The sequence below is a fragment of the Cebus imitator genome, unplaced genomic scaffold (assembly GCF_001604975.1).
Source record: "Cebus imitator isolate Cc_AM_T3 unplaced genomic scaffold, Cebus_imitator-1.0 Scaffold235, whole genome shotgun sequence".
Lineage (NCBI taxonomy): Eukaryota > Metazoa > Chordata > Mammalia > Primates > Cebidae > Cebus > Cebus imitator.
This window is the reverse complement of record NW_016107550.1, coordinates 2186898-2210108: the sequence shown is the minus strand read 5'-3', so window position 1 is coordinate 2210108 and position 23211 is coordinate 2186898. Positions and strand designations below refer to the sequence as shown.

The window sequence follows — 23211 nt, the reverse complement described above, 5'->3', positions numbered from 1 at the left end:
ACCCTGACAAAGTTTATCCTAGAGACCGGTGAAAACTGGGTCAGCCTGCTCCCTTTTGTCCTCCTCTGCGTCCGATGCACACCCTATCAAAAAGGCTTCTCCCCTTTTCAAATCATGTTCGGTAGGCCCCCTCCCTTACTCTCCAGACCCACGGATACTGTGCATGCTGAAGTCCGTAACTATACACACCTTAAGTCCTTACAGGCGCTCCAGTCTGTTCAATCCCAGATACACCAGCTCATTAAGGACACCCGTCCCACCCCATTGGACCTCGCAGACCAGCCAACACACCCCTTCCAGCCCAGAGGCTCTGTCCTTGTTAAAAGATTCGCCACCTCTGGCCTCACTCCCCATTGGAAGGGACCCTACACGGTTATCCTGACCACACCCACCCCACTCAAGGTGGATGGACTAATGGCCTGGATTCATCACACCCACATTAAGACTGCCCCACCAGAAGGACAATGGAGCGTCAAACACTCATCCCCCGTTTCACTAAAGCTAAGACTTGTGCGCTCTTTGCGGTCACCACCCTCGCCACCCTAATCCGTGCTGTAAATCCCTAGAGCAACCCCCCTAGAACCCACCTACTATCAATGGGTCCTCACCGAGGGCTCCACTGGAGGATATGTTAGTTCCTTAACCGGGAAGGGATCCATCTTAGTCAATCTAACCCTGGAGTACATTCCAGAGAGCCCCATTACCTTCTCCCTAGACCTCTGTGCCCTCCTGGACCTCAACCTAAATTTCAGAACAAGAGGAGGTGTAGCCAGGTGCAGCAGTTCAGGGGGCAGAGCAACAACTATCTGTGCCCAGAATCCACACCCCCCCAAAAAAAAAGATGGAACTGTGGAGACTTAAATGAATTATTTTGCCCCCATTGGGGTTGTGAAACTATCTCCACTATATCAGGGTACACCAAAAACATAGACTAATGATATTAAGGTCTAACCTGTTGGAGGAATCAATGATTTAATTCCTGTAAATAAAACAAGGGGGGAATGTGACATGGTAAAAGCCCATAAAACTGCGTACCTCAACCATACCTCGGCTTTCTGTTGAAACTGCTCTCTATAACCCAAATGTGAATAAGTAATTAAGGACTGTAATTTCCACCCTACCCAGACAATGTGTAAACAAATGCTGATCTTGACTTTTGTGAACCACTTAAGTAACAATCAGAATGTCAAAAGTCCATTAGCCCTCAGAAAGTCTGAAGCCCCTCACCCTTACTCCCGAGGTGGTTTTACGGGTATAAAAGGTCTTGATACCCTCCTTTCGGGGCCACGGGTTGGAGAGACGTGAGTCCTCTGTGGCCATCGTCAGTAAAGACCCTGCAATTTGCCGTACTTTTGCCTTGGTGTTGACTTTCTGTGCTCGCGCCAGTACAACAAAAGAATTTGTTTAAACTTCATTTCAGATAATTGCATATTCTCATGCTGTTATAAAAAGAACTACAGAGAGATCCTTCATCTTGTTATCTGATTTGCCCCTGTGGTAACACCTTACCAAACTATAGTATAATATCACAACCAGGAAATTGACACTGATACTGTCAACCTAAATAACAGAGAGAGGCTCTCTGAAATAAAAGATGCTTGTTTGGGAATAGAGCATTGCAATGGAAATACATATGCCATAGGATTACATAATTGTGTTGAAATAATTCTAGTTGGCCACAAGATCAATAACAGTCTGGGGTTGGACAGGCAGTTACTGGGGCAGATAGGCCTTGCAGAAGTATTTTTTTCTGTAACGTTGTGATGGCCTTTGCGCAATATTTTGGTGTTTGCAGTCTTTGGTAATAGTTTTTTTTATCAGGCTTACAAATATGAGAACTGTTTTCTTCATAGCCTTCTCTTGCTCTATTTGTCAAGGTTGTTGTGTGTGTGTTTTCTTTTTACATTAGTGACTCCATTTTGATTCTGACAACTTTTACAATATGATACACCAAGCTTTTCCAGACATTCTCAGTTTTACGTGTATATGTGTGTGTAGGACTGTGCAGTTTTATCACATTTGTGTATCCACCACTATGGTCAAACCACAAGACAGTTCCAACAGCACAAAGATCCCTTGTGTTGTGTGTCTTCTTTCAACCACATGCGACCCCTAACCTCCTGTCTTGGTCTCTAACCCCTGGTAAACACTAATCTCTATAAATTTGTCACTTCAAGAATATTAGATAAATAGAATCATCCAGTCTTTTATTGTGGGTTTTTTTTTTTTTTTTTTTTTTTTTTTCTGAATAGAATTTATTGTAGGGGAAGGAAAAAAATGTTCATCCATCCTCTTAAGTTCAATGACTGGGGCTTAGAAATTAAATAACAAAAGACAGATTAACAGTAGTAAAAGATTTATTTCCTTTGCATAATAAGCAAGTATCTGGCTCATTAAATGGTTAAAGGGTTTATATACCTAACAGGTATATAAAGGATGGGGGAGAAAGGGCTTCTATGGGAAAAACAAATAGTTCTCCTTGGGAAAACCAAAAGGATTTTTAGGAAAACAGGTGGTAAGAAATTGTGTGATAATATTTGCATACCCATCTTCAGGGCCAAAAAGCTCCCCAGGAGAGGAAATTTCTGATAGCCTCATTTCCTGGAGGTTGCTGCTTTTAGTCAGATAAGGGAAGTTCCTAGAAAGAAGGCTTTTCCTCCATTTGTTGAATCTCAGATGTCTTCAGCTTAAAAGAAGCATTATGCCAACTCTGGGATTTCAAATGGGTCCCCACACCCATTTGGATAGGAATGTACCACAGGTGTTTAGCCATTCACCCATTGAAGGACATCTGAATTGTTTCCAGTTTTTTATTATTGTGGCTAAAGCTGCTGTGGACATTTGTGTGCAGGTCTTTGAACTTCTGTTCTTACTTCTCTTGAATAAATAGAATAGAACTGCTGAGTCATATAGTAATTGCATAAGAAACAGCTAAACTTTTTATAAGAAACAGCTAAACTGTTTTCCAGAGTGACTGTACCATTTTACATTCCCAACAACAATGTATGAGAGATCCATTTTCTCATCTCCTTTGCCAGTGCAGCAAATCAAAATATTTTACCCCAAAATATACTTTGACATATTTTGAAATGGCTGCCACAGTGCCAACAGACTGAAGTGGCCCTGCATAGCTGTCTTTTATGGAGGAAATTTGCTTCAGTAGACAAGTCTTCATCAATGCAGCCAGCCATGTCTTTTCTTCCTAGGCGTTTCCCAACTCTAGGAGCGATTACCTGAGAGTCTGGCACCTTTAAAAGGATGAAAGGAAACATTTACCATTTCTTCTGAGGGGTATGCTGCTTACCCAGGGTCCTCATAAACCAAACCACCTAAAATCAAATAGATCAAAGAATGAGCTAGATAAAGAGTCTACTCACTCAACTAAGCAATCTCTTCTTAATCTTCTACCAGTGAATCTCTATAATCTTCATTTGATGTATTTCTCCATAGGCCACAGCTGCACAGGCACTTCTAGAATTGTTCAGACAATCCTATCATAACCTTCACGAGAGAACTTAAAGTCTGTTGTGTAACTATAGCCTTCACAGTAGAGTCTGCTATAGAGCCTATCATGAGGGACACAATTCTAACCATGGCGTCTTTTACTCCAAACTCTGGAAAAAGGACTGAACAAATGATGCCCTTCTAGAATAGTAAAGGCCTCCTAGCAATGTTCTGTTTAACCCATGATGTAGGTTAAGAGGAGTGAACCAATATTCTGTGTCTGACTAATTATGAGGCATCATATGTACTGTTAAAGTTTTTCACCTACACTGGGACTTCATCTTTTATCTATCAAAGTATACGGTTATCCATGTATAATCCTGGCTGCAAAATCTTTTGAAAATAAAATTATACCCCATAATTGTGCACAACAGACCCCTTTTCCACTTCTATGGTTCACAGAGACATAAGCAAGGGAACACCATGTGCTCACATGGTGAAAGGTAGAAGAAAAAAGAGGCAAAATCACGTCAAACTTGTACTTTTATAACGGCATTAAGCCCACTCATAAGGGTGGAACCCTCATGGCCTAATTACTTTTAAAAGATCTCACTTCTTAATACTGTTACAGTGGCAATTCGATTTCAACATGAATTTTGGAGGAGACAGACGTTAAGCTGTGTGATTTGTGACATCATACTTTGATAATCCGTTTATTTCAACTGTGCAAAACACCTCCTTTTTCCCATATCTTTAAAAACAACATTATTTGTAAGGCATCTACCCATGTGAGGCTATGCAAGCCTCATCTATTGTTTCTGACTACTGCATCCTGCTTTTTTCTATTCAAATACCACATTCTATAGGAACTCCCATATCAGAGTGATTAAGCACATAGACTCTAATGTAAGTCTGTAGGTTTAAATTGTGGGCTCTACTATTTACCAGCAAGTCATGAACACTGCAGGTCTTTCTCTCTCTCTCTCTTTGTTTCTCTTAACTTCTTTTGCTTTCTTTCTATCTCTCCCTTTCTCCTCCCTCCCTCCCTCTTTCCCTTCCTTCCTTCCTTTCTTCCCATTTCTTTTTTCTCTCCCCTCCCCTCCCCGTCCTTCTTTTCTTTCTTTCTTTTTGAATACTCTAACTCTTATTCAGAGTAGGCTCTAACATATGAACAGCAAAATCAGACATTAACAGTAGCACATCATGTTAATACCATATAAAAGTACAGATTTAGGCACTTTGTCAAAGAAAATGTTTGGAAATAAATGAGGTTATTGAGTCTTCTGTCACATGCAAAGGACTCTGATTTCCTATTTGTATCCTTTAAAACCGTCACATTAAATGGAACATAAGACCTTCAACATCAGTAGTACTCTTTCCTAAATAAGGAAACAAAACAGAACCCCTTACTTTACAGACTACATAAAACCCTATGGCCACCAATAGTTCTCTTTTACTGATGAGTGAGATTCAAGTCAAAGAAATTCAAAACTACTCAAGATTTCCAAGTGACATATTTTCTGCATAGATTTTGGATTTACACACCCTGCTTCCTGGTTATATATTTAGATATCAGAGTTCACACAGCACATTTTACCTTTACCATAATGAAAATGATGTATATAGCATGAAGAGTTTGATTCAAATAAGTCAAGAATTTTAAAGCCTTCTCTGATTAGAATCTGCTATCCTTTCAGTTGGCAGAAAATAAAAAATATGGACACAGCAGGCCACCCAATCAGAGCAGTTGACTGGAGGAGGGGAGTGGAATCTCATTAGCGTTAATGACTCACCAAGTGTAAATGGGAAAAAGCAACAGTCACATTTCCATGTAAGGTGATTTTACGGTAAACATGAATTTGTCAGTGTCCAGTATTAATTAGAAAATATCTGTCTTCACACCAATATATATTTAATTTGGATTATTTTATCTATTCCGTGATGAGTCATGGAATGCAGAACCTTTAATAACAAAAGCTTTAAGGAAGGACAAGGCGGCTGTCCTGGTTCTCCAAGAGTCCATGCTTAATATTGGACTTAAGTCCTCTTGAATACTACTTGTTTCTCCAGTTTAGGTGCATAGCACTGATAACTAATAGGTTATCATAGGTAATTTGACTGACACCATAGAGTTGATTCAAATTGTATATCTAAATATTTTCATTATCAGCTGATTTAACATGAAAATCTAGCACAGTATTTTCTTGGTATTTTTGTTTTACTTGGGTTAGCAGTTTTATACAAGCAAATTTGGTTACTTCTGTGGTCTACAATAACTTAACATAATAACCATACTTATAATCAATAGCATATACTCAGACATTAGAATTTTAGAAATCCCATGCAATTTTTGGACATATATCATTCACTAAAATATAACCTGAAGAAGATTAAACATTATTTTTTATTTTGACAATGTTTCCCATGTAACTAAGCATATCAAATAACCCTATATATGCTCCAGGGGCCCTCTGTGGCATCCAAAAGTTAGGGGTCAGAAAAGACCATTTTTGAGGCTGAAATTTGATTTGGGGAAGGCTGTTAAATATGTTAGAGGCGTAAAACACTTGCTATTATGAAATGGAACTCCAGATGATCATAAGTCATTTATTTAGCCGATATCATGACTCAAAAAATATTTTTTTTTGAGGCAGAGTCTCGCTCTGTCATGCAGGCTGGAGTACAATGGCACAATCTCGGCTCACTGCGATCTCCGCCTCCCAGGTTCAAGTGATTCTCCTGCCTCAGCCTCCCAAGTAGCTGAGATTACAGGTGCCTGCCACCATACCTGGCTAATTTTTGTGTTTTTAGCAGAGACAGAGTTTCACCATGTTCGAGGCTAGGCTGGCCTCGAACTCCCAACCTCAAGTTGGAGGTCTGCCCACTTCGGCCTCCCAAAGTGCCAGGATTACAGGCATGAGCCACCTTGCCCAGCCCTTCAAAATTTTTTAAAAGGCAAAAATCTTTACTTATTAAGAGGGAAGACTTAGCTTTCCAAATAATCTGTGTCCTGCCTTCTCCTTTTATTTGGTAGTTTATTTGCAAGGCAAATAAAAACTTTTCATTATCCTTTACAGTTACATGAAAATTTTGTTCAAGGGAGAGAAAGCCAAATTTCACCCCTTCATTAGTCCACCATTAATATTAACCCCAATATTTTATTTTTTTAAGTGAAACCTCATAGACAAATCCAGTCTTAATCAGTTTGACCATAAACTGGGATTCTCATAACTACTATTCTTTACATATTTTTGTTAAAGAGCAGATCAATGGCCTAAGAAAACCTTGTACATTTATTCCAATGCTCAATTTACAGAAGAATCAAATAATTCCCTTTTCAATGTAGCCAATATGTTCACACACAGAATTTCTTTTACAAGATTAATTGTTACAAACCTTCTACAACTTGTTCAAACCTTTAGCTTTATCTTATTTAACTGAAAGCAATCCTTTAACTCTCAAAACTAGGCAAAAATTTACATTCCCATGGCTTCTTATAATCTTTTACCAAAAACACATTTTGCTTTCCTTACATGCCTTGCATGTGTTTTTTATATAAACATCATACACATAACACGTATAACTACACAGATAGACAAAAGATCCAGTAGTTTTAATATTTTTCATTTGCCAATCTGCTAATTGGATTGCTGGCCTTAGGGTGGAGCCCTTCAAGAAAAAGGACCAGGAAAATACACGGTTTCTATGGCTTAATAAGCAGGTAGAGCTGGAATACAAGAATAGATTTTGAGAGGGATCTATCCAGTTTTAATTCTTAGGGTTCTGAGGAAAACAGGTTTTTCCCCCAAAACAGGGTCCCCGGTGCCTTTTCTGTTTTTCCCAAGGGGTCCCATCCTCTCAGAAGTTATCTTAGGGTCTCATGTGTGCATTAAGAGTGGCAAGACAAAATGGAGAAAAATAATTCAGTCAACTAAGAAGAGAATAAAAAGCTTCTTTCCAACAAAACAAGATCCAAGAAGAGAAAAAAAATACATAAAGGCCTTTTAAGTATACATATAGCCTGGATACCCTCTTTTAATTAGGCTTTTAACCATAGCGCTCTTCTTTAAAAAATCATTTTAAATCTCCTATTACCCAACGCTAGCCACACCAACTGGCCAATATTTCTGGCTTTGAACTTTACCAAAGGTAACCTTCCATGTGCTCAGAGAAAAGAAAATTTGAGATGGTTTATGGAGAGGAAGATTATCAACAAATGGTAAAGGTCACACAGATATCAAACCAGAAAGGAATTGTTCCCCAAGCCAGGGTTGAACATGTAACACCATTGCAAAATGGTGAAGCTGCAGCTACTGAGCCACAGCTTTGGACAGGCTCCACTGCCCCTCCCAGAAGAAATCTAGATTAGTTAATTTTGAGCTTGCAAAGACTTCCAACTACTTAAGACAATTTTAGAGCTAATGATGACATGAACCCCAAAATTCCTGGTCTGGATGGCAGAGACTAAGAGAAAGTACCACCACGTGGTTATAAGGGAACCTTTTCAAATCCGTAATTTGAACCAACTTTTAGATAACTTCTGAATTACACAAAAATATTCAGAATTATGTGTTAGCTAGAATTCTTATCCTTAGTAACCTAAGGATAACCTTAGTAACCTAAAACTTTAGTGAAACCCTAAAAAGCATGAAATCCTGAACTATCAGATAGGGGCATTTATAGATAAGGAGAATTGCACAATGTTTGAAACGTATTTCCCTATGTCACAACTCTTTATTAATTGAAAATGACCCAGATAGTAAAGGAGCATCAAAATTAACTTTAAGATTTTAGTTTATACAAAAAAGTTTACCTAAAACACTTATCCCATTTACTGTACTCAATTCCTTCATTTTCAACAGTTCATCTAGATTACTTCTGTAAACTGAGACATTAGACACTATAACTGTTTTTAATAGCCAGTGAACATCCAGTGCTCACCTAAACCTAAGTAAGAGCCTCAAATACATAGATATTTTTACTGATAACTCAAAAGACTTGGCTAACAACATTAAATTACTCTCATTTATTTAAAAAAAAAAAAAAAAGGCAAGCAAACCAAGATGATTTTGTTTGGCTGAGTTTATAGTTTTATAACCTTCCATGCCAAACCCTGACACCTCAGAATATCTAGTGAGACAAATATAAAATCCAGATAAAAGTGTGTGTTGACAATTCTGAAGGCATTTCTATTTTTATTTTGTCAATAGTTTTTAAACCAGTTGGTTAATACTTAAGTCATGTGAACTTGAAAATTGCTTACACTTATTAACTTAATTTATGAGCACTCTTTTATTTGTAAGCTAATTTGGTGGCACAACATATAGTAAGTGTACATACAGATAAACACATCTAGACATACACACACACACACACACACACACACACACACACACACACACACTTCCAGTAGCTTTTACCTTGGAACTCTAGCCATGAGCTAGCAATACAGGCTCACTGGTTTTACTTTGTATGCCCCAATAGATAATCCAATGAAGGCTGTGAACCAAAATTTTGGGTAAAGCAGTTTCCATGGCAGTTTGGTTTTGAAAGGCCAAACCTCCCCAGACTGCAAAGAACACTGGGGTCAAACAGCATCAAAGGAGAGCACCACTTGTTAACCACGTGCCCTGCTTGGAACAGCAGCACAAAAGCCTGGGTACATGCAACACCATCCCACTTTCTCATTGAACAGCAAACTCAGATTCCAAACAATATTGGGACCAAACAGTACTGCAAAAGTTTCCATTATCATCTATGAGAGAAAATTCTAAGGAAGGCTTATACTGGACCTTAGAATCTCTGCCTAGGTGTCTCCTTTGAGAGGTGGAAGTCTGGAGTTTGATCCCCTGGGGCATCCCCCTTTAGGGTCCAGTCTTAGACGGTCAGATGTCTCTGACCTCAGGTGGGCACCAATCTCACTTTTCATGTTTTCTCTCCAGAGCCAATGGCCTACTATGAGCTTTCCTTTGGTTCCTGGGTGTAATCCCCAACTTTTAGCATTCTCATACTTTGTTAAGGCCACACTTTCCCATGCTTCCCATTCCACTAGAGTGATAGCCATGAATTCTAATGATAGAAACTGGAGGCTGTGTGGGTTTCTTTTGTCCTTAGCCAGTCAAATAGGAGAAGGGAAGAATTTAGCATAAGAAAAGAAGGTTTAATCAGGGACCACAACTGGAAATGATAGAAAAGAGTCCTTACCTCTTCCAGGCAGGGCAACTATCCCCATTCACTCCTTGGCCTTCAGGCAACACCAGAGAGTAGTCCTGGCCAGAAACCTGTAGTTGCCTCCGTGTTTAGATGCTGCCCCTCAAGGGTCCCGAGTTGGAAAGGAAAACAGAGAGATAGATTCCCCTGGATGGAGCCGAAAGGAAAAGGTGAAACATCATCCCCAAACTTTGGGCTTACCTCCTGGCTGACTAAACAAAATATGTTACCTGTGTTAGGTGTCCAACTTCTTGTGGCATTTTGAACAAAGAGTTGGACAAAAGCAGAGATGTGTTGGAAATGAAAGCACACTCCACAGGGTGCGAGCCAGCCCAAGCAAGCAGCTCAAGGGCCAGTTACAGAATTTTCTGGGGTTCAAAATACATTCTAGAGGTTTCCCATTCGTTACTTGGTGTATGATGTTTCCTGCCATAGCTGAAATAGAGTTACAAACTTATTTACTTGGCTTTAAAATGTTGGGGGTTTTCCATTTAATTTAGTTCTAGGAAGTCCTTAGGTTCCCTGCCTCCAGACCCTATTTCCTGCCTCAGTCCCAGCTACCTGGAAGGCTGATGTGGGAGGATTACCTGACCCTGGGAAGCTGAGGTTGCAGTGAGCAGAGACTGTGCCACTGCCTTCATGCCTGGGCGACAAAGTAAGACCCTGTCTCAAAAAAAAATAAAAATAAAAAAAAGTGAACCAGATCATCCTGAAGAAAAATTAATAATTAATAAAAATAAAAGGCTTTTAGGCCAGGCACAGTGGCTCGTGCTGACACTTCCTGCACTTTGTGGGGCCAAGACACGAGGATTGCCTGAATCTAGGAGTTTGAGACTAGCCTGGGCAACATAGTGAGACCGTGTCTCTGCAACAACAGCAACAAAAATTAGCTGGGAATGGTGTACGCCAATAGTCCCAGCTACTTGGAAGGCTGAGGTTGGAGGATCACCTGAGTCCAGGAGGTCAAGCCTGCAGTCAGCTGCACTCCAGCATGGGTGACAAAGTGAGGCCTGCCACAAAACTGAATTAATTACTTTATTAAGTAATGTATTTGCATGGCAAAACACCCAAACTATAAGCCAAGTCAAAAGACAAACCACAAACAGGCTTTTTTTAAAGTTGCGATTCCTGTCATCAAAGACCTAATTTCCTAATTTGTATAAAGCTCCTGGAAATCAATGGAACAGAAAAAGAAATTGAGTAGAAAAATGGGCAAAGAACACGAATAAACAGTATGCAGAAAAAGAAATACAAATGGTTGATAGACATATGAAAACATGCTCAAATGCATAGGAAAAGAACCACAAATATAAGAATGCCTGGCCCAGCATGGTGGTGGCTCACACCTGTAATCCCAGCACTTTGGGAGGCGGGCAGATCACCTAAGGTTAGGAGTTGGAGACCAGCCTGGCCAGCGTGGTGAAACCCTGTCTCTACTAAAAATACAAAAAAGCCAGGCTTGGCGGCATGCGCCTGTAATCCCAGCTACTCAGGAGGCTGAATCAGGAGAATTGCTTGAATCCAAGCAATTCTTGGGCGGAGGTTGCAGTGAGCCAACATGGTGCCACTGCACTCCAGACTGGGCGACAGAATGAAACAATAAAAAAAGAATGCCTTGTGATACAATTTTTCACCTATCAGATTGGCACAAAAATTTAAATATCGATGAGCATACTGTTTATGCCAAGGCTCTGAGAAAGCAGAATGAATAATAGCCCAACAAAGTATTATGAAAATCTTAAACTGAAAACATCCAATCAGAGGCCACAGAGAAAAAACATTATATAAACTTAAACTGAGCATTCTGAAAATACAACTGCCTGTGTAAATAAACCTTGTGTCTACTCTTGTTAAACTGTCTATAGTCCGTTAATTCAAAGCCCCTCTGTCATCACCATTTAACCTGGTTGGTTAGAGAAATCCGTATTAATCTATGGTATTTTTCACATGTAGATTTGTATAATCACCACTACCATCTAGATGCTCACAAAGATCTCCCTCATTTCAGTTTACTTACAATAAAAGGAGTTCTGTTGTACCTTCTCCGTCTAATCATCCCCAGCCTACCCTACCCTCAGAGTTAATGACTTTTATTAGCTTTCTATGCAACCTAAAATGGAGCATAGTTCTAAAAACAAAAAGCTTGGTTTTTGTACACAGTGGACTATTTTGCAACTATTTAAATTTTATTTCTTTATTTATATTTTAGAGACGGAGTCTCGTTCTGTCTCCCAGGCTGGAGTGCATCACTGCAACCTCCGCCTCCTGGGTTCAAGCAATTCTCCTGGCTGAGCCTCCTGAGTAGCTGGGACTACAGGCGCGTACCGCTACTCCCTGCTAAATTTTTGTATTTTTAGCAGAGACGAAGTTTCACCATGTTGGTCAGCCTGGTCTCAAACTTCTGACCTTGTCATACGCCTGCCTTGGCCTCCCAAAGTGCTGGGATTACAGGTGTGAGCCACTGTGCCCAGCCCTATTTAAATGTTAAAAAGAAGTGAAAAGGCTCTCTATGTCCTAATAGGCAAAGATCTCGTGACTATATTGCTAAATGAGGAAAAAAAAAAAAAAAAGGAAGGCATAGAATAGGATACGTAGTATGCTACATTTTTTAAAGGACAGGGAGAAAAATAAGAATGTGTATTCCTATTTGCTGATATTTGTTTTAAGAGAACACCAGAAGGATACATAAGAAACTAATTTAAAAAGGCTGCCTATGGGGCTGGATGGGGTTGTATAACAGAGCTTTTTTGAGCCTTGTTTGTATGTTACCTATTAAAACTAGAAGAAAAATGTTAAAGCCTACTGGAGATGGGGTGTCCTGGGGGAGGCACGTTCATAGATCATTACTTGAACTCTAAGCCATAAGTGAGTGGTTTGCTTTTTGAAAGTTATAAGATGGGTTGAGTTTTCAGTCTCCAAAGTCATGCATATAAACCAGAAATTCCAGCCCAAGCTGCACATTAGAATGACCTGAGGAGCTTTTTAGCAATAAGGATGCCCAGGGCAGAGTCTACTGAATCACAATCTTAAATGTTGTGGCTATGATAGCTGTTTTTTAAGTTTGCCAAGTGATACAGCTATGCAGCTGATGTGATTTGGCTCTGTCTACACCCAAATCTCAACTTGAATTGTGTCTCCTAGAATTCCCACAAACGGGAGGGACCCAGGGGAAAGTAATTGAATGAATCGTGAGGGCCAGTCTCTCTCATGCCGTTCTCCTGATGATGAATAAGTCCCATGAGATCTAATGGGTTTATCAGTGGTTTCCACTTTTGCTTCTTCCTCATTTTCTCCTGCTGCCGCCATGATGCAGAGGCCTCCCCAGCCATGTGGAACTGTAAATCCAATTAAATCTCTTTTTCTTCCCAGTCTCAGCTATGTCTTTATCAGCAGTGTGAAAGCAGACTAATCTAGCAGCCAAAATGGTAACCCCTTGTTCCCACACAACGGTTGTGTATGGTTACTTGGCAAATATCAATCCAATGTCCACAACCAAGGAGGATTTTGCAAGGGGATTTTATTACTTGTAACAAGTAAGGAGAACTCCAGGATAATTCCCACAACAGTGTCTCCTTGAGCTGGAGGCTGGGTCAGGTTTTATAGGCATGGGTAATGGGGTGTGATCTGACTGGATTATGCAGTGAAGTGATTCCAGGAGGCATGGTCTGACCAGATCCTGACAGGGTATGACCCTAGAGCTCATCTGATTAGATCCTTGATCCTGTCCACTTCTTATGATAATTAAGTCCTCACTCCTCAGTTCAAGCACTTAGGTTCCTTCTGTGGCTGCATGCTTGATTCACGTGGGTATGCCCAGTTTTATGTGACCTGAGGTCCATGGCAACTGAAAAACAACTCACCACTTTGTTACATGAAAAAATTGAATCAGATTGGTCTGGTGAGGCTACACACTGATTTAAATCTCAGGGACATTCTTTCTCAGACACTAATAGATTAGTTGGTAACCCTTAGGTCCTGGATCTCCCACAGCTAACATGGCGGCCCCCTGTATGTCCTCCCGCGGAGCAGTTTCCTACCGGCTGCTTCTCTGGGGTGGGGTAGCCTCCTCCAGAAGCAAGTCCTCTGGAAGACCGCGGCAGCTGAGTTGCAAACAAATGTCAGATCCCAGATATCAGGGCTAAGTCATACTGCAGTTGTAACAAGAAAGAAAAATGTTGCCGCCTTAAAACGTGAAACTTACACAGTGGATTTTATTAAAAAGCAGATTGAAGAGTTCAGCATAGGAAAGAGACATTTAGCCAACATGATGGGAGAAGATCCAGAAACTTTCACTCAAGAGGATATTGATAAAGCTATTGCTTACCTTTTCCCAAGTGGTTTGTTTGAGAAAGAAGCCAGGCCAATAATGAAGCATCCTGAACTGATTTTTCCAAAACAAAGAGCAATCCAGTGGGGAGAAGATGGCTGTCCATTTCACTATCTCTTCTACACTGGCAAACAGTCGTACTATTCATTAATGCATGACATTTATGGAATGTTACTCAATTTAGAAAAACGTCAAAGCCAGAGGTCTGCTTCCAGAAGAAACTAAAACCAGAGACCTGATTGGCAGCAGATGGCTGATTAAGGAGGAACTGGAAGAAATGTTAGTGGAAACACTGTCAGATCAAGATTATATGCAGTTCATTCACCTGCTAGAAAAGTTATTGACATTGCAGTACGGTGCTGCTGAGGAAGAATTTGTGCAGAGGTTTCGAAGAAGTGTAATCATTCAATCAAAAAAACAGCTGATTGAACCTGCGCAGTATGAGGAGCAAGGAATGGCCTTTAGCAAAAGCGAAGGTAAAACAAAGACTGCAAAAGCAGAAGCAATTGTTTATGAACGTGGGAGTGGAAGAATAAAAGTAAATGGAATTGATTACCTGCATTACTTCCCAATCATGCAGGACAGAGAACAGCTGATGTTCCCTTTCCACTTTGTTGACCAACTTGGGAAACATGATGTGACCTGCAGAGTCTCAGGGGCGGGAGGTCGGCATAGGCTGGAGCAGTACGATTGGCAATGGCAAAAGCTTTGTGCAGCTTTCTCACTGAGGACGAGGTTAAGTGGATGAGACAAGCTGGACTGCTTACTACTGATCCATGTGTGAGAGAATGGAAGAAGCCAGGCCAACAGGGAGCCTGCAGAAAGTTTACCTGGAAGAAGCGCTAAGGGTTTGTTCCCAGGAAAGAAGAGCCCTATATACGTGCCGACACGTAGCAGACACGCAGTGAATAATGGCTGACCAGCACCAGGGCAGTACTGTCAGAAATGTCTTTGAGTTGTGAGATGGATTTATTTTTAAATGCTACTTTGTAAAGGTAACCTTTACAAAATAAAAGGAAAAAAAAAAAGATTAGTTGGTAAATGTTACTGTAATAAACTAGTTTAATTATTGTAACAACATTCAGCAGTTAGGATCTTATCCTCAAAATTTTTCTGTGTCATACTGAGCACATTATCTAAAACCTACTTCTAGCTTTTAAAAGCAAGCCTACTTTGAATCCCTTTGAAAACAGGCTGGGTATGGTAGCTCAGGCCTATAATCCCAGCACTTTAGGAGGCCAAGGCAGAAGGATCACTTGAAGCCAGGAGTTTGAAACTAGCCTGGATAACATAGCAAGACGCTGTCTCTACAAAAAGTTAATAAATTAGCTGGGCATGGTGGCACACACCTGAAGTCATAGCTAGTAAGAAGGCTAAAGTGGGAGGATCACTTGAGTCCAGGGGGTAGAGGCCTCAGTGAGCCGTGGTGATGCTACTGCACTCCATCCTGGGTGACAGAGCAAGACCCTATCTCAAAAAAAATAAATAAAAAAAATTCCAAAGCATACATGGTTCAGGCAATTGTACATACTTTTAAGTCTTAAAATTTTTGCTGGGCATAATGGCTCACATCTGTAATATCAGCACTTTGGAAGACTGAGCCGGGAGGATCACTTGAGGTCAGGCATTCAAGGCCAGCCTGGGCAATATAGCAAGACCCCATCTCTCTTTCGAAAAGAGAAAGAAAAAGCTATGTAAAATTTCTTAAAGTTTTTTCTTGTTAAATATTTCTAATTTACAGAAAAGTGCAAAAACTAATATAACTGGTACTCATATATACACAATCCACCTTTGCTACATATTTGTTTTAAAGGTTAGTCAAGTGAAGCAATACTACAGATTTTTTTAAAGAAATAAAACATCCCAGGCATGATCGCTCATGCCTGTAATCCCATCACTTTGGGAAGCCAAGGTGAGTGGACTGCTTGAGCCCAGGGGTTTGAAACCAGCCTGGCTAACATGACAAAACCCCATTTCTACTAAAAATACAAAAATTAGCCAGACATGGAGGCACGTGCCTGTAGTCACAGCTACTTGGAGGCCGAGGCACAAGAATCACTTAAACCCAGGAGGCGGAGTTTGCAGTGAGCTGAAACCACACCACTGCACTACAGCCTGGGTGATACAGCAAGATTCTGTCTCAAAAAAAAGAGAGAGGAGAAAAAAAGAAATAAAACAATGCCAACGCAAAACCCACACTTCCACCCTCTCCTCAGATGTAACCACCATCTGTATGCTTCCTGTTTGTGTTTTCAAACTTTTACTATATCTTTGCGTACTCATAAGAATATATACTATCATTTGGTATTTTCATGTGCACATAAATGCTGTCATCCTGAACAAATCCTCCCACAAATTGCATCTTTATGCTATATTTTCAAGATTTGTCCATGTTGAGCCACGTAGCTCCCTAGTTCCTTTTAACTGCTATAAGACATTCTGTTGTGTAAATATACTACAATTTATGCATTGCTTTGTTGACAGATAATTGGATATTTAGTTTTTTGCCTTTATAGAAATCACTGCATCTTTTGCACATGTCTATTTGTGTATGTGAACTGAAGTAAAATTTCTGGGCCTTAGTGTAAATATGTTGTTTTAGTTCACTTTGTGCTGCTGTAACAGAATACCATAGATTAGTTACTTATGAAGAAAAGAAATTTATTTCTCAAAGTTCTGGAGGATGGGAACTCCAAGATGCAGACACAGGCAGGTTCGGTTGTCTGGGGAAGGCTTTCTTCATATATCCTCCTTGGCAGAATGGAAGGGCCTGGTCCAGTGCTGTGTGAAGCCTCTTTTATAAGGGCCTTAGTCTTATTCCCAAGGAGGAGCTCTTATAACCTAATCACCTCTTAAAGGCCCCACCTCTCAATACTAGGACATTAAATTTCAACATTTGAATTTTAAAGGGGGCACGTGCAAACCATAGCATCTGTCCTTATGTTTACTATCACTTAATTGTCCAAAGTGATTGCAACAGTGATTTATATACTCAACCCACAGAGCATAAGAATTTCTCTTTTCTAGCTGGGTGCGGTGGCTCATGCCAGTAATCCTAGCACTTTGGGAGGCTGAGGTGGGCAGATCACTGAGGTCAGAAGTTCAAGACTACCCTGGCCAGCACAATGAAACCCCATCTCTACTAAAAATAGAAAAAAATAGCTGAATGTGGTGGTGCACACCTGTAATCCTAGCTACTTAGGAGGCTGAGGCATGAGAATCACTTGAACCTGGAAGGCCAAGGTTGCAGTGAGCCAAGATCGTACCATTGCATTCCAACTTGGGTGACAGAGCAAGACTCTGTCTCAAAAANAAAAAAAAAAAAAAAAAAAAAAGAAAAAAAGATTTCTTCTTTCTCCCCACAACCTTCCCTAACTCTTAAGGGTCAAGTAGTCAGGGAGAAGCTTCCGTAGGAGACAGCACAACATCTCTGATACATCTTCCTTTGCCTTTCATATGTTGTGAAAGCTAGGTTTGAAGCACTTTAAGAATGTTTAGAACAATGCTTCATTATGCTGGAGCATAATGGAGGAAGGGAACTAACTCAGTTCTTTTGCTAACCAAGTTTAGCAAAAGAGTCTTTACCAGAACATTCCAGTCAGGAGTTCTTAACCTTCTTTGTGTCTTGGATAAGAGTAAACAACAATGTAGTCAAGTTTGTAGACCTTTTCTCAATGATTCAAAATGCATACACTATATAGGGTTGCAAAGGAAATCAATTATAATAAAGCAGTTATAAAAATATTTTTATTTTTTTCCCCAAAGATGCTAGATATAAAAATACTTTTAAATTGTGATATAGTAATGTGTATTTGTTAATGAAATAAGATCTGGCAGTAGTTTTGATAACTGCTTTGAATTTGAAGTAGTGAAGAGCACAAATAATATTTCAAGATATTTGCACCAAATCAATGTGATATAAAAGTATCTGCAATTTCTTTTGATGCCAGAGTCACAAGACTATTGTAACTAAGACTATTGTAACTTGTTGCCTACATTAATAATAGAAGGAAATGCTGTATTTTTAGTTGGAGGTTAATGAAATAAGGATGTAATTTTACCCCCATCCAAGTTCATGGACTTTATTGTTCTGTCCACAGAGGCCCAGAGGCCCAGGTTTGATCATCAACGCTTCTAAGTGCAACAGAACTCTGGTCAGTTGAGTAAGAAAACAGATCAGACTCAAGCTCTGGAAAGTATTTGGCAAGGCATAAATAACCATTATTCCATTCAAGTAGCAATTGCTGTTCTGTACAAAAAAATGTGATGATGTGGTGCAATGGGTTATAACTGTGGAAAATCATTTTGATGGAGTGGACACCAAAGCTGCAAAGGCTGAGGTCAACACTGAGGGGCAGGGGACATTAGAAAATCAACATCAAAACATCAGGCTGTGCAGTCAAAGGCAAGGAAAAGTTTCCTTTATTAAAGGCTGTCACAGTATTAATAAATGGAAATTTTTTTTCTGCCAAAAACTGATAGGTAATCTCTCTCAATGCTTTGGTTAAAAATGGATTCCATTCACTTAACATATAGTCACTGTATATTATGAAGAGCATCTTCAATAATCTTGCCCTGTGATCATATACCATTTCTTACCTTTAAAAGGTACTTTAAAATTGTACTTTAAAAGTACAATTGTCTCTGTTATTGTGTCTAAGAATATAAAATCACTGCTATGTTTTGAATGGTCCTATACTTTGTCAGTGGCAATATTGAAACCAAGGGGCTCATAATTGTGTCGGTGGGAAAAATAGGTGTTAATTTAAAATAGAATAGAATATAATTTTTAATAGAATAGAATAATAATTTTTAATAGAAATTTAAAAACCAGATCTACTGGCTTTTAAATTTCTCAGTAGTGAGCTTTCTTTTATAGATAAACTTAGGTACAAAGGTGATATATTAACTAACAGACACACAGAATTCTGTGTGGTTTAGTGAAGTAAATAATCATGGGTTTTGTGAAGTAAATAATCTCCCTTAGAAATGAGAAATGTGGGCAATGTATTATAGCTTTTGAAATGTAATAGGTAAGTTTCATGAGCATTTTGTGGAGAAGACTAATTGGCTCATTCTTTCATTCATTCAAATATATATCCAGAACCCCATTCAAGGCTCCACCACCAGTCAATGAGCAGACTTGGTCCCCATGCTTACCTCTCTTCCTTCTCCAATTTCCATTCTTTCTCCGTTTCCTTCTTTCTTTGTGCCAGCTGCCACTGACCATTCTCTCCTGCTGCTGCTAGCAGTGTTCCTCCCCTTCTTGAGCCCCTTTGTACTTCGATTCTTACCTCACTTCTCCTTTACCCTTCTTTTTAGTTCTTCCTGTCCATCTCATCAAGAAGAAAATACCTTATGTCCTCTTTCTCCTCCTTTCTAGCCCAAAGTTTCCCTGTCCCAACTCTGTCTTTAATGAGAAAAAATGTTACATGCAACTTTGCCCTAAACCAACTCCTACTTCTGAAAACAAAACAATTAGCTAGGAAAATTGAGACACATACCACTTTTATTCTGACTGGCCAATGTTTCATCTTTCCAGGTGAATCCAGAGCAGAGTATATCTGCTCCCAGGCACATAGTTGCAAAGATCGGCCAATATGCAGCAAAGGTTGACAGTGGTTTCAAACATAGTGACCCTTGTTCACAGTTTCTCCTTTTCTTGGCTTTTCAGTGTGTAATCAAAATTACTGAGAAAACATATTTCAGTATGTTACTGCATTTAATAAAGGATTTGAGACACTGCAGCAGGAAGGCACATTCATGGCAATCAATGATGGCTTGCAGTTTAACTAGATCGTTACTACTGCTTTTTCTATGATGACCACCTCCACTTCTGTGTTCTGAGCAGCTGTGGTAGAAATAGTCATTACAGTGTATTGAGCTCTTACTATATGCTAAGCCCTTCTATGGATGGTCTTACTAATCCTCACAAAACTCCAAGAGGTTGGTACCTGCATTTTACAGGTAAGGAAACTAAGACTCTGGGAGGCTTTAACTAAGAGGTTAAAAATCACTTGCCCAAGATACGTAATTTAAATATCAGAAGCTAGGATTTGAAACTAATTCTTTCAGACTTCAGAGCCTACTTTCTTAACCTTTATGCTGCCTGCAAGATGCTGAAAAAAAAATTAGCCTTGGAAATTACAAAAGCCCAGCTGCCTGGGCCCACTCAGGGCAGGGCAAGTAGCTCTGTACCCTCACAAGAGAATGGTCTTGACAGTGGTCAGTCTTAGACATCAGTGGTGTTACAGTTCCAGTTTCCCTATGTAAAATGTCAGTGAAATGTGAAATACATTGGAGGATGAATTCTGTTGAGAAGGTTCTGTCTCCTTGATTGGTAAAAGTTGATTATCTGGGAAATTCATTTATTTAAAGCAGCTCATTGCTGGATAAAGAAGGTGTTACATCATATTAACAAGCTAGTTTGTGTTATGTTTAAAAGACAGAATTTTAAAATGCACTAGGTTAAGTTTCCTTATTTTGGTGACATGAAATATAAGAATGGGTTATAAAGCTATTCTCAAAATAACATTATAAAGTTATTCTCAAAGAAAATGACGTTCAAGTACCTGTCTTTGGTGTGTGTATATGTTCCACCTATTAATGGGGCTGTTCCTACAGCTAAGAAGAAATTTCCCAACTTGCTTGTCTTCTTGGAAGATTCCTCCTCATGTCCCAAAATCTTCTGGGCCAGAACCTCTACTCAATATAACAAATAATGGAGTGCCCTTTGTTCCACTGCAAACATTTACAGATGAGGAAATGATGATAAAGAGTTCGGGTAAGTAAATTTATCAGCGTCACCTTTTTTCCCCAGACAGGGTCTCACTCTGTCAGCTAGCCTGGCGCATAGTGGCACAATCATGGCTCACTGCAGCCTCACCTCTGGGCTCAAGCTATCCTCCTGCTTCAGCCTCCTGAATAGCTGGAAAAACGTCACCTTATTATTCCTCTGATCATGAATTGGATCTACAATATGAAGTCACATACGACTTGTTTGAAAGATATGTTCATCTAAATTTGTGAATGTAGTTTTTTTGATATAAATTCTTTTTGAAGAAAAGCAATGCATATCCAAGATTAAAGCAACAGAATAAAAGCCTTTGTGGTTAAAGATGAAGACTCTCCCACCCTGTTCTCTAGTTCCCCAGTTCTTGCCACCTTGTTACCAGTTTCTTATATAGCCTTGCAGAGTTAGAAGTACATATCTATTCCACTTTTCTTTAGACAGTGGGTTTTCATACTTTCTGTGGAATTTAAATTTTACCTTTATCTATGCCTGTGGTTGAAACAGGGAGCCTGAATGAAGAAGCAGAAGTTATATGCCACTAAACCTTAAAGCAGTTTGCACTCATTTATTTATAGGAATAGATGTAGGTGTAAAATTATGACACATTTTAAAATCTGTAGAACATCAGAATATTGTTCTTGGAGAATATGGATGATAGGTGTATTTGTTTTCTATTGCTGGGTATTGCATCATTACAAACTTAATAGGTTAAAACAACACCTGTGTAGTGGCTCACAGTTCTGTAAGTCAGAAGTCCAGCTGGAGCAAGTCCAGGCTCAGGGTCTCAGAAGGCCAACATCAGTGTGTCAGTTGGGCTGAGTTTTCATCCAGAGCTTAGGGTCCTTCCACGCTCCCATGGTTGTGTCAGTATGCAGTTCCTCGCAATTGCAAGCCTGAGGTCCTTTTTCCCAGCTGGCTGTCTGCCAGAGGTTGTCCCCAATTCCTGGAGGCCTCTGTATTCCTTGCCTTGTGGCTCCCTCCATCTTCAAAACCAATAGCTCTCCCTCCCAGCATCAAATCTCTCTCATTCCTAAAACCTGTTTCACCAGAAAGAGCCCCATCTTTTTTTAAGGGCTCAATAGATTAGGTCATACCCACAAACTGTCATGTCCCTGTTTTAAGGTCGGCTGATTTGGGAGCCTAATTGTACCTGTAAAATCCCTTCACAGCAGCACTTAGATTCATGTTTGACCGAATAACTGAGAAGAGTACATATGTACACCAGCGGCTGGGAATCTTGGTGCTGTCTTAGAATTATGTCTGTCATAATAAGTAAGTTTCTTTTCTCTTTCTTTTTTTTCTTTCTTTGAGATGGAGTTTTGCTCTTTTTGCCAGGCTGGAGTGCAGTGGCAGGATCTTGGCTCCCTGCAACCTCCACCTCCATGGTTCAAGCGATTCTCCTGCCTCAGCCTCCCAAGTAGCTGGGATTACAGACGCACGCCACCATGCTTGGCTAATTTGATATTTTTAGTAGAGATGGGATTTCACCATGTTTGCCAGGCTGGTCTCGAACTTCTGATCTCAGGTGATCCACCAACCTAGGCCTCCCAAAGTGCCGGTATTATAGGCGTGAGCCACCGCACCCGGCTAGTACATTTCTTTTCCTTTGCTCCCTCACCTTTTAGGTATGGTCTTAGGGAAGTGAGTTTGGGATGTGTAAGGAAAAACAGGATGAGTGGTCAAATAGTTTACATAAATCAAAGAATTTGCTTAGAGTATCTTGTTCTCTGTCTTTAGTCACTTGTATTTATTTATTTAGTAACCACCTAGCCTGAGCACAGAAGCAACAAAGATGGTCAAGAAAACTATCACTGCTTTTAAGGAACTTAGAGTCTAGTGGCAAAGACGGTCAAATAAAGGAAATAGTTTCAGAATAACACAGTACATGTCATGGAGGTGTTTGGGGAGCAAAGCAGAGGGCACCTACAATTTGCTAGGCATGGCAGAAGTGGGCTAAGGAAGCAGTCAGGAAAGGCTTCCCAGAGAGTGTGGAGCTTGAACTGTCCCATAAAGGACAAAGTACAGTTGGCCAGCTGGGCAAGGGGAAGGAAGAGATTCTACACAGAGGGAGTCACTTGTGCAGAAACGAAGCAAGCGAGCCGGCCTGCACTGAACTGTCAGTTTAGCCCGGTTGCCTTCTCTAGCAACTTAGTATTATGTTGGTAGTAAACTTAAGAAGGTGTTTTCATCAAAATGAATTCTAGATGCATCTAAGTCTTAAAACATTGAAAAATGAAACAGTGGTTTTCGACTGGGGCAAGTTTGCCACCAGGGGACATTTAGCAATATTTAGAGACATTTTTGATTGCCACAACTTAGAAGTAGGAGATGCTCCTGGCAGCTAGTGGGGTAGCAGCCAGGGATGCTGCCCAACATCCTGTGGTGCACAGGATGGCCCCACAACAAAGACCCACCGGCTCCAAAATGGCAACAGTGC

General features: G+C 40.0%; 1 protein-coding gene and 1 pseudogene across 3 annotated transcripts in view; both read left to right on the top strand.

Moving 5' to 3' along the window:
* ACADSB (acyl-CoA dehydrogenase short/branched chain) overlaps positions 1 to 23211 on the top strand; it is a 49607-nt gene that overhangs the window by 10093 nt on the left and 16303 nt on the right. Inside the window, exons 2-3 of one of the 3 annotated variants that reach the window (XM_037727621.1) lie at positions 12968 to 12991; positions 20606 to 20765. In XM_037727621.1, coding sequence (XP_037583549.1) covers positions 12968 to 12991; positions 20606 to 20765 — 184 coding nt within the window. Of the gene's footprint in view, positions 1 to 12967; positions 12992 to 13018; positions 13188 to 20605; positions 20766 to 23211 lie in introns of those variants that run through there. The other 2 variants (XM_037727622.1, XM_017497883.2) reach the window with 2 other exon arrangements.
* LOC108282114 lies at positions 13201 to 15454 on the top strand (annotated as a pseudogene).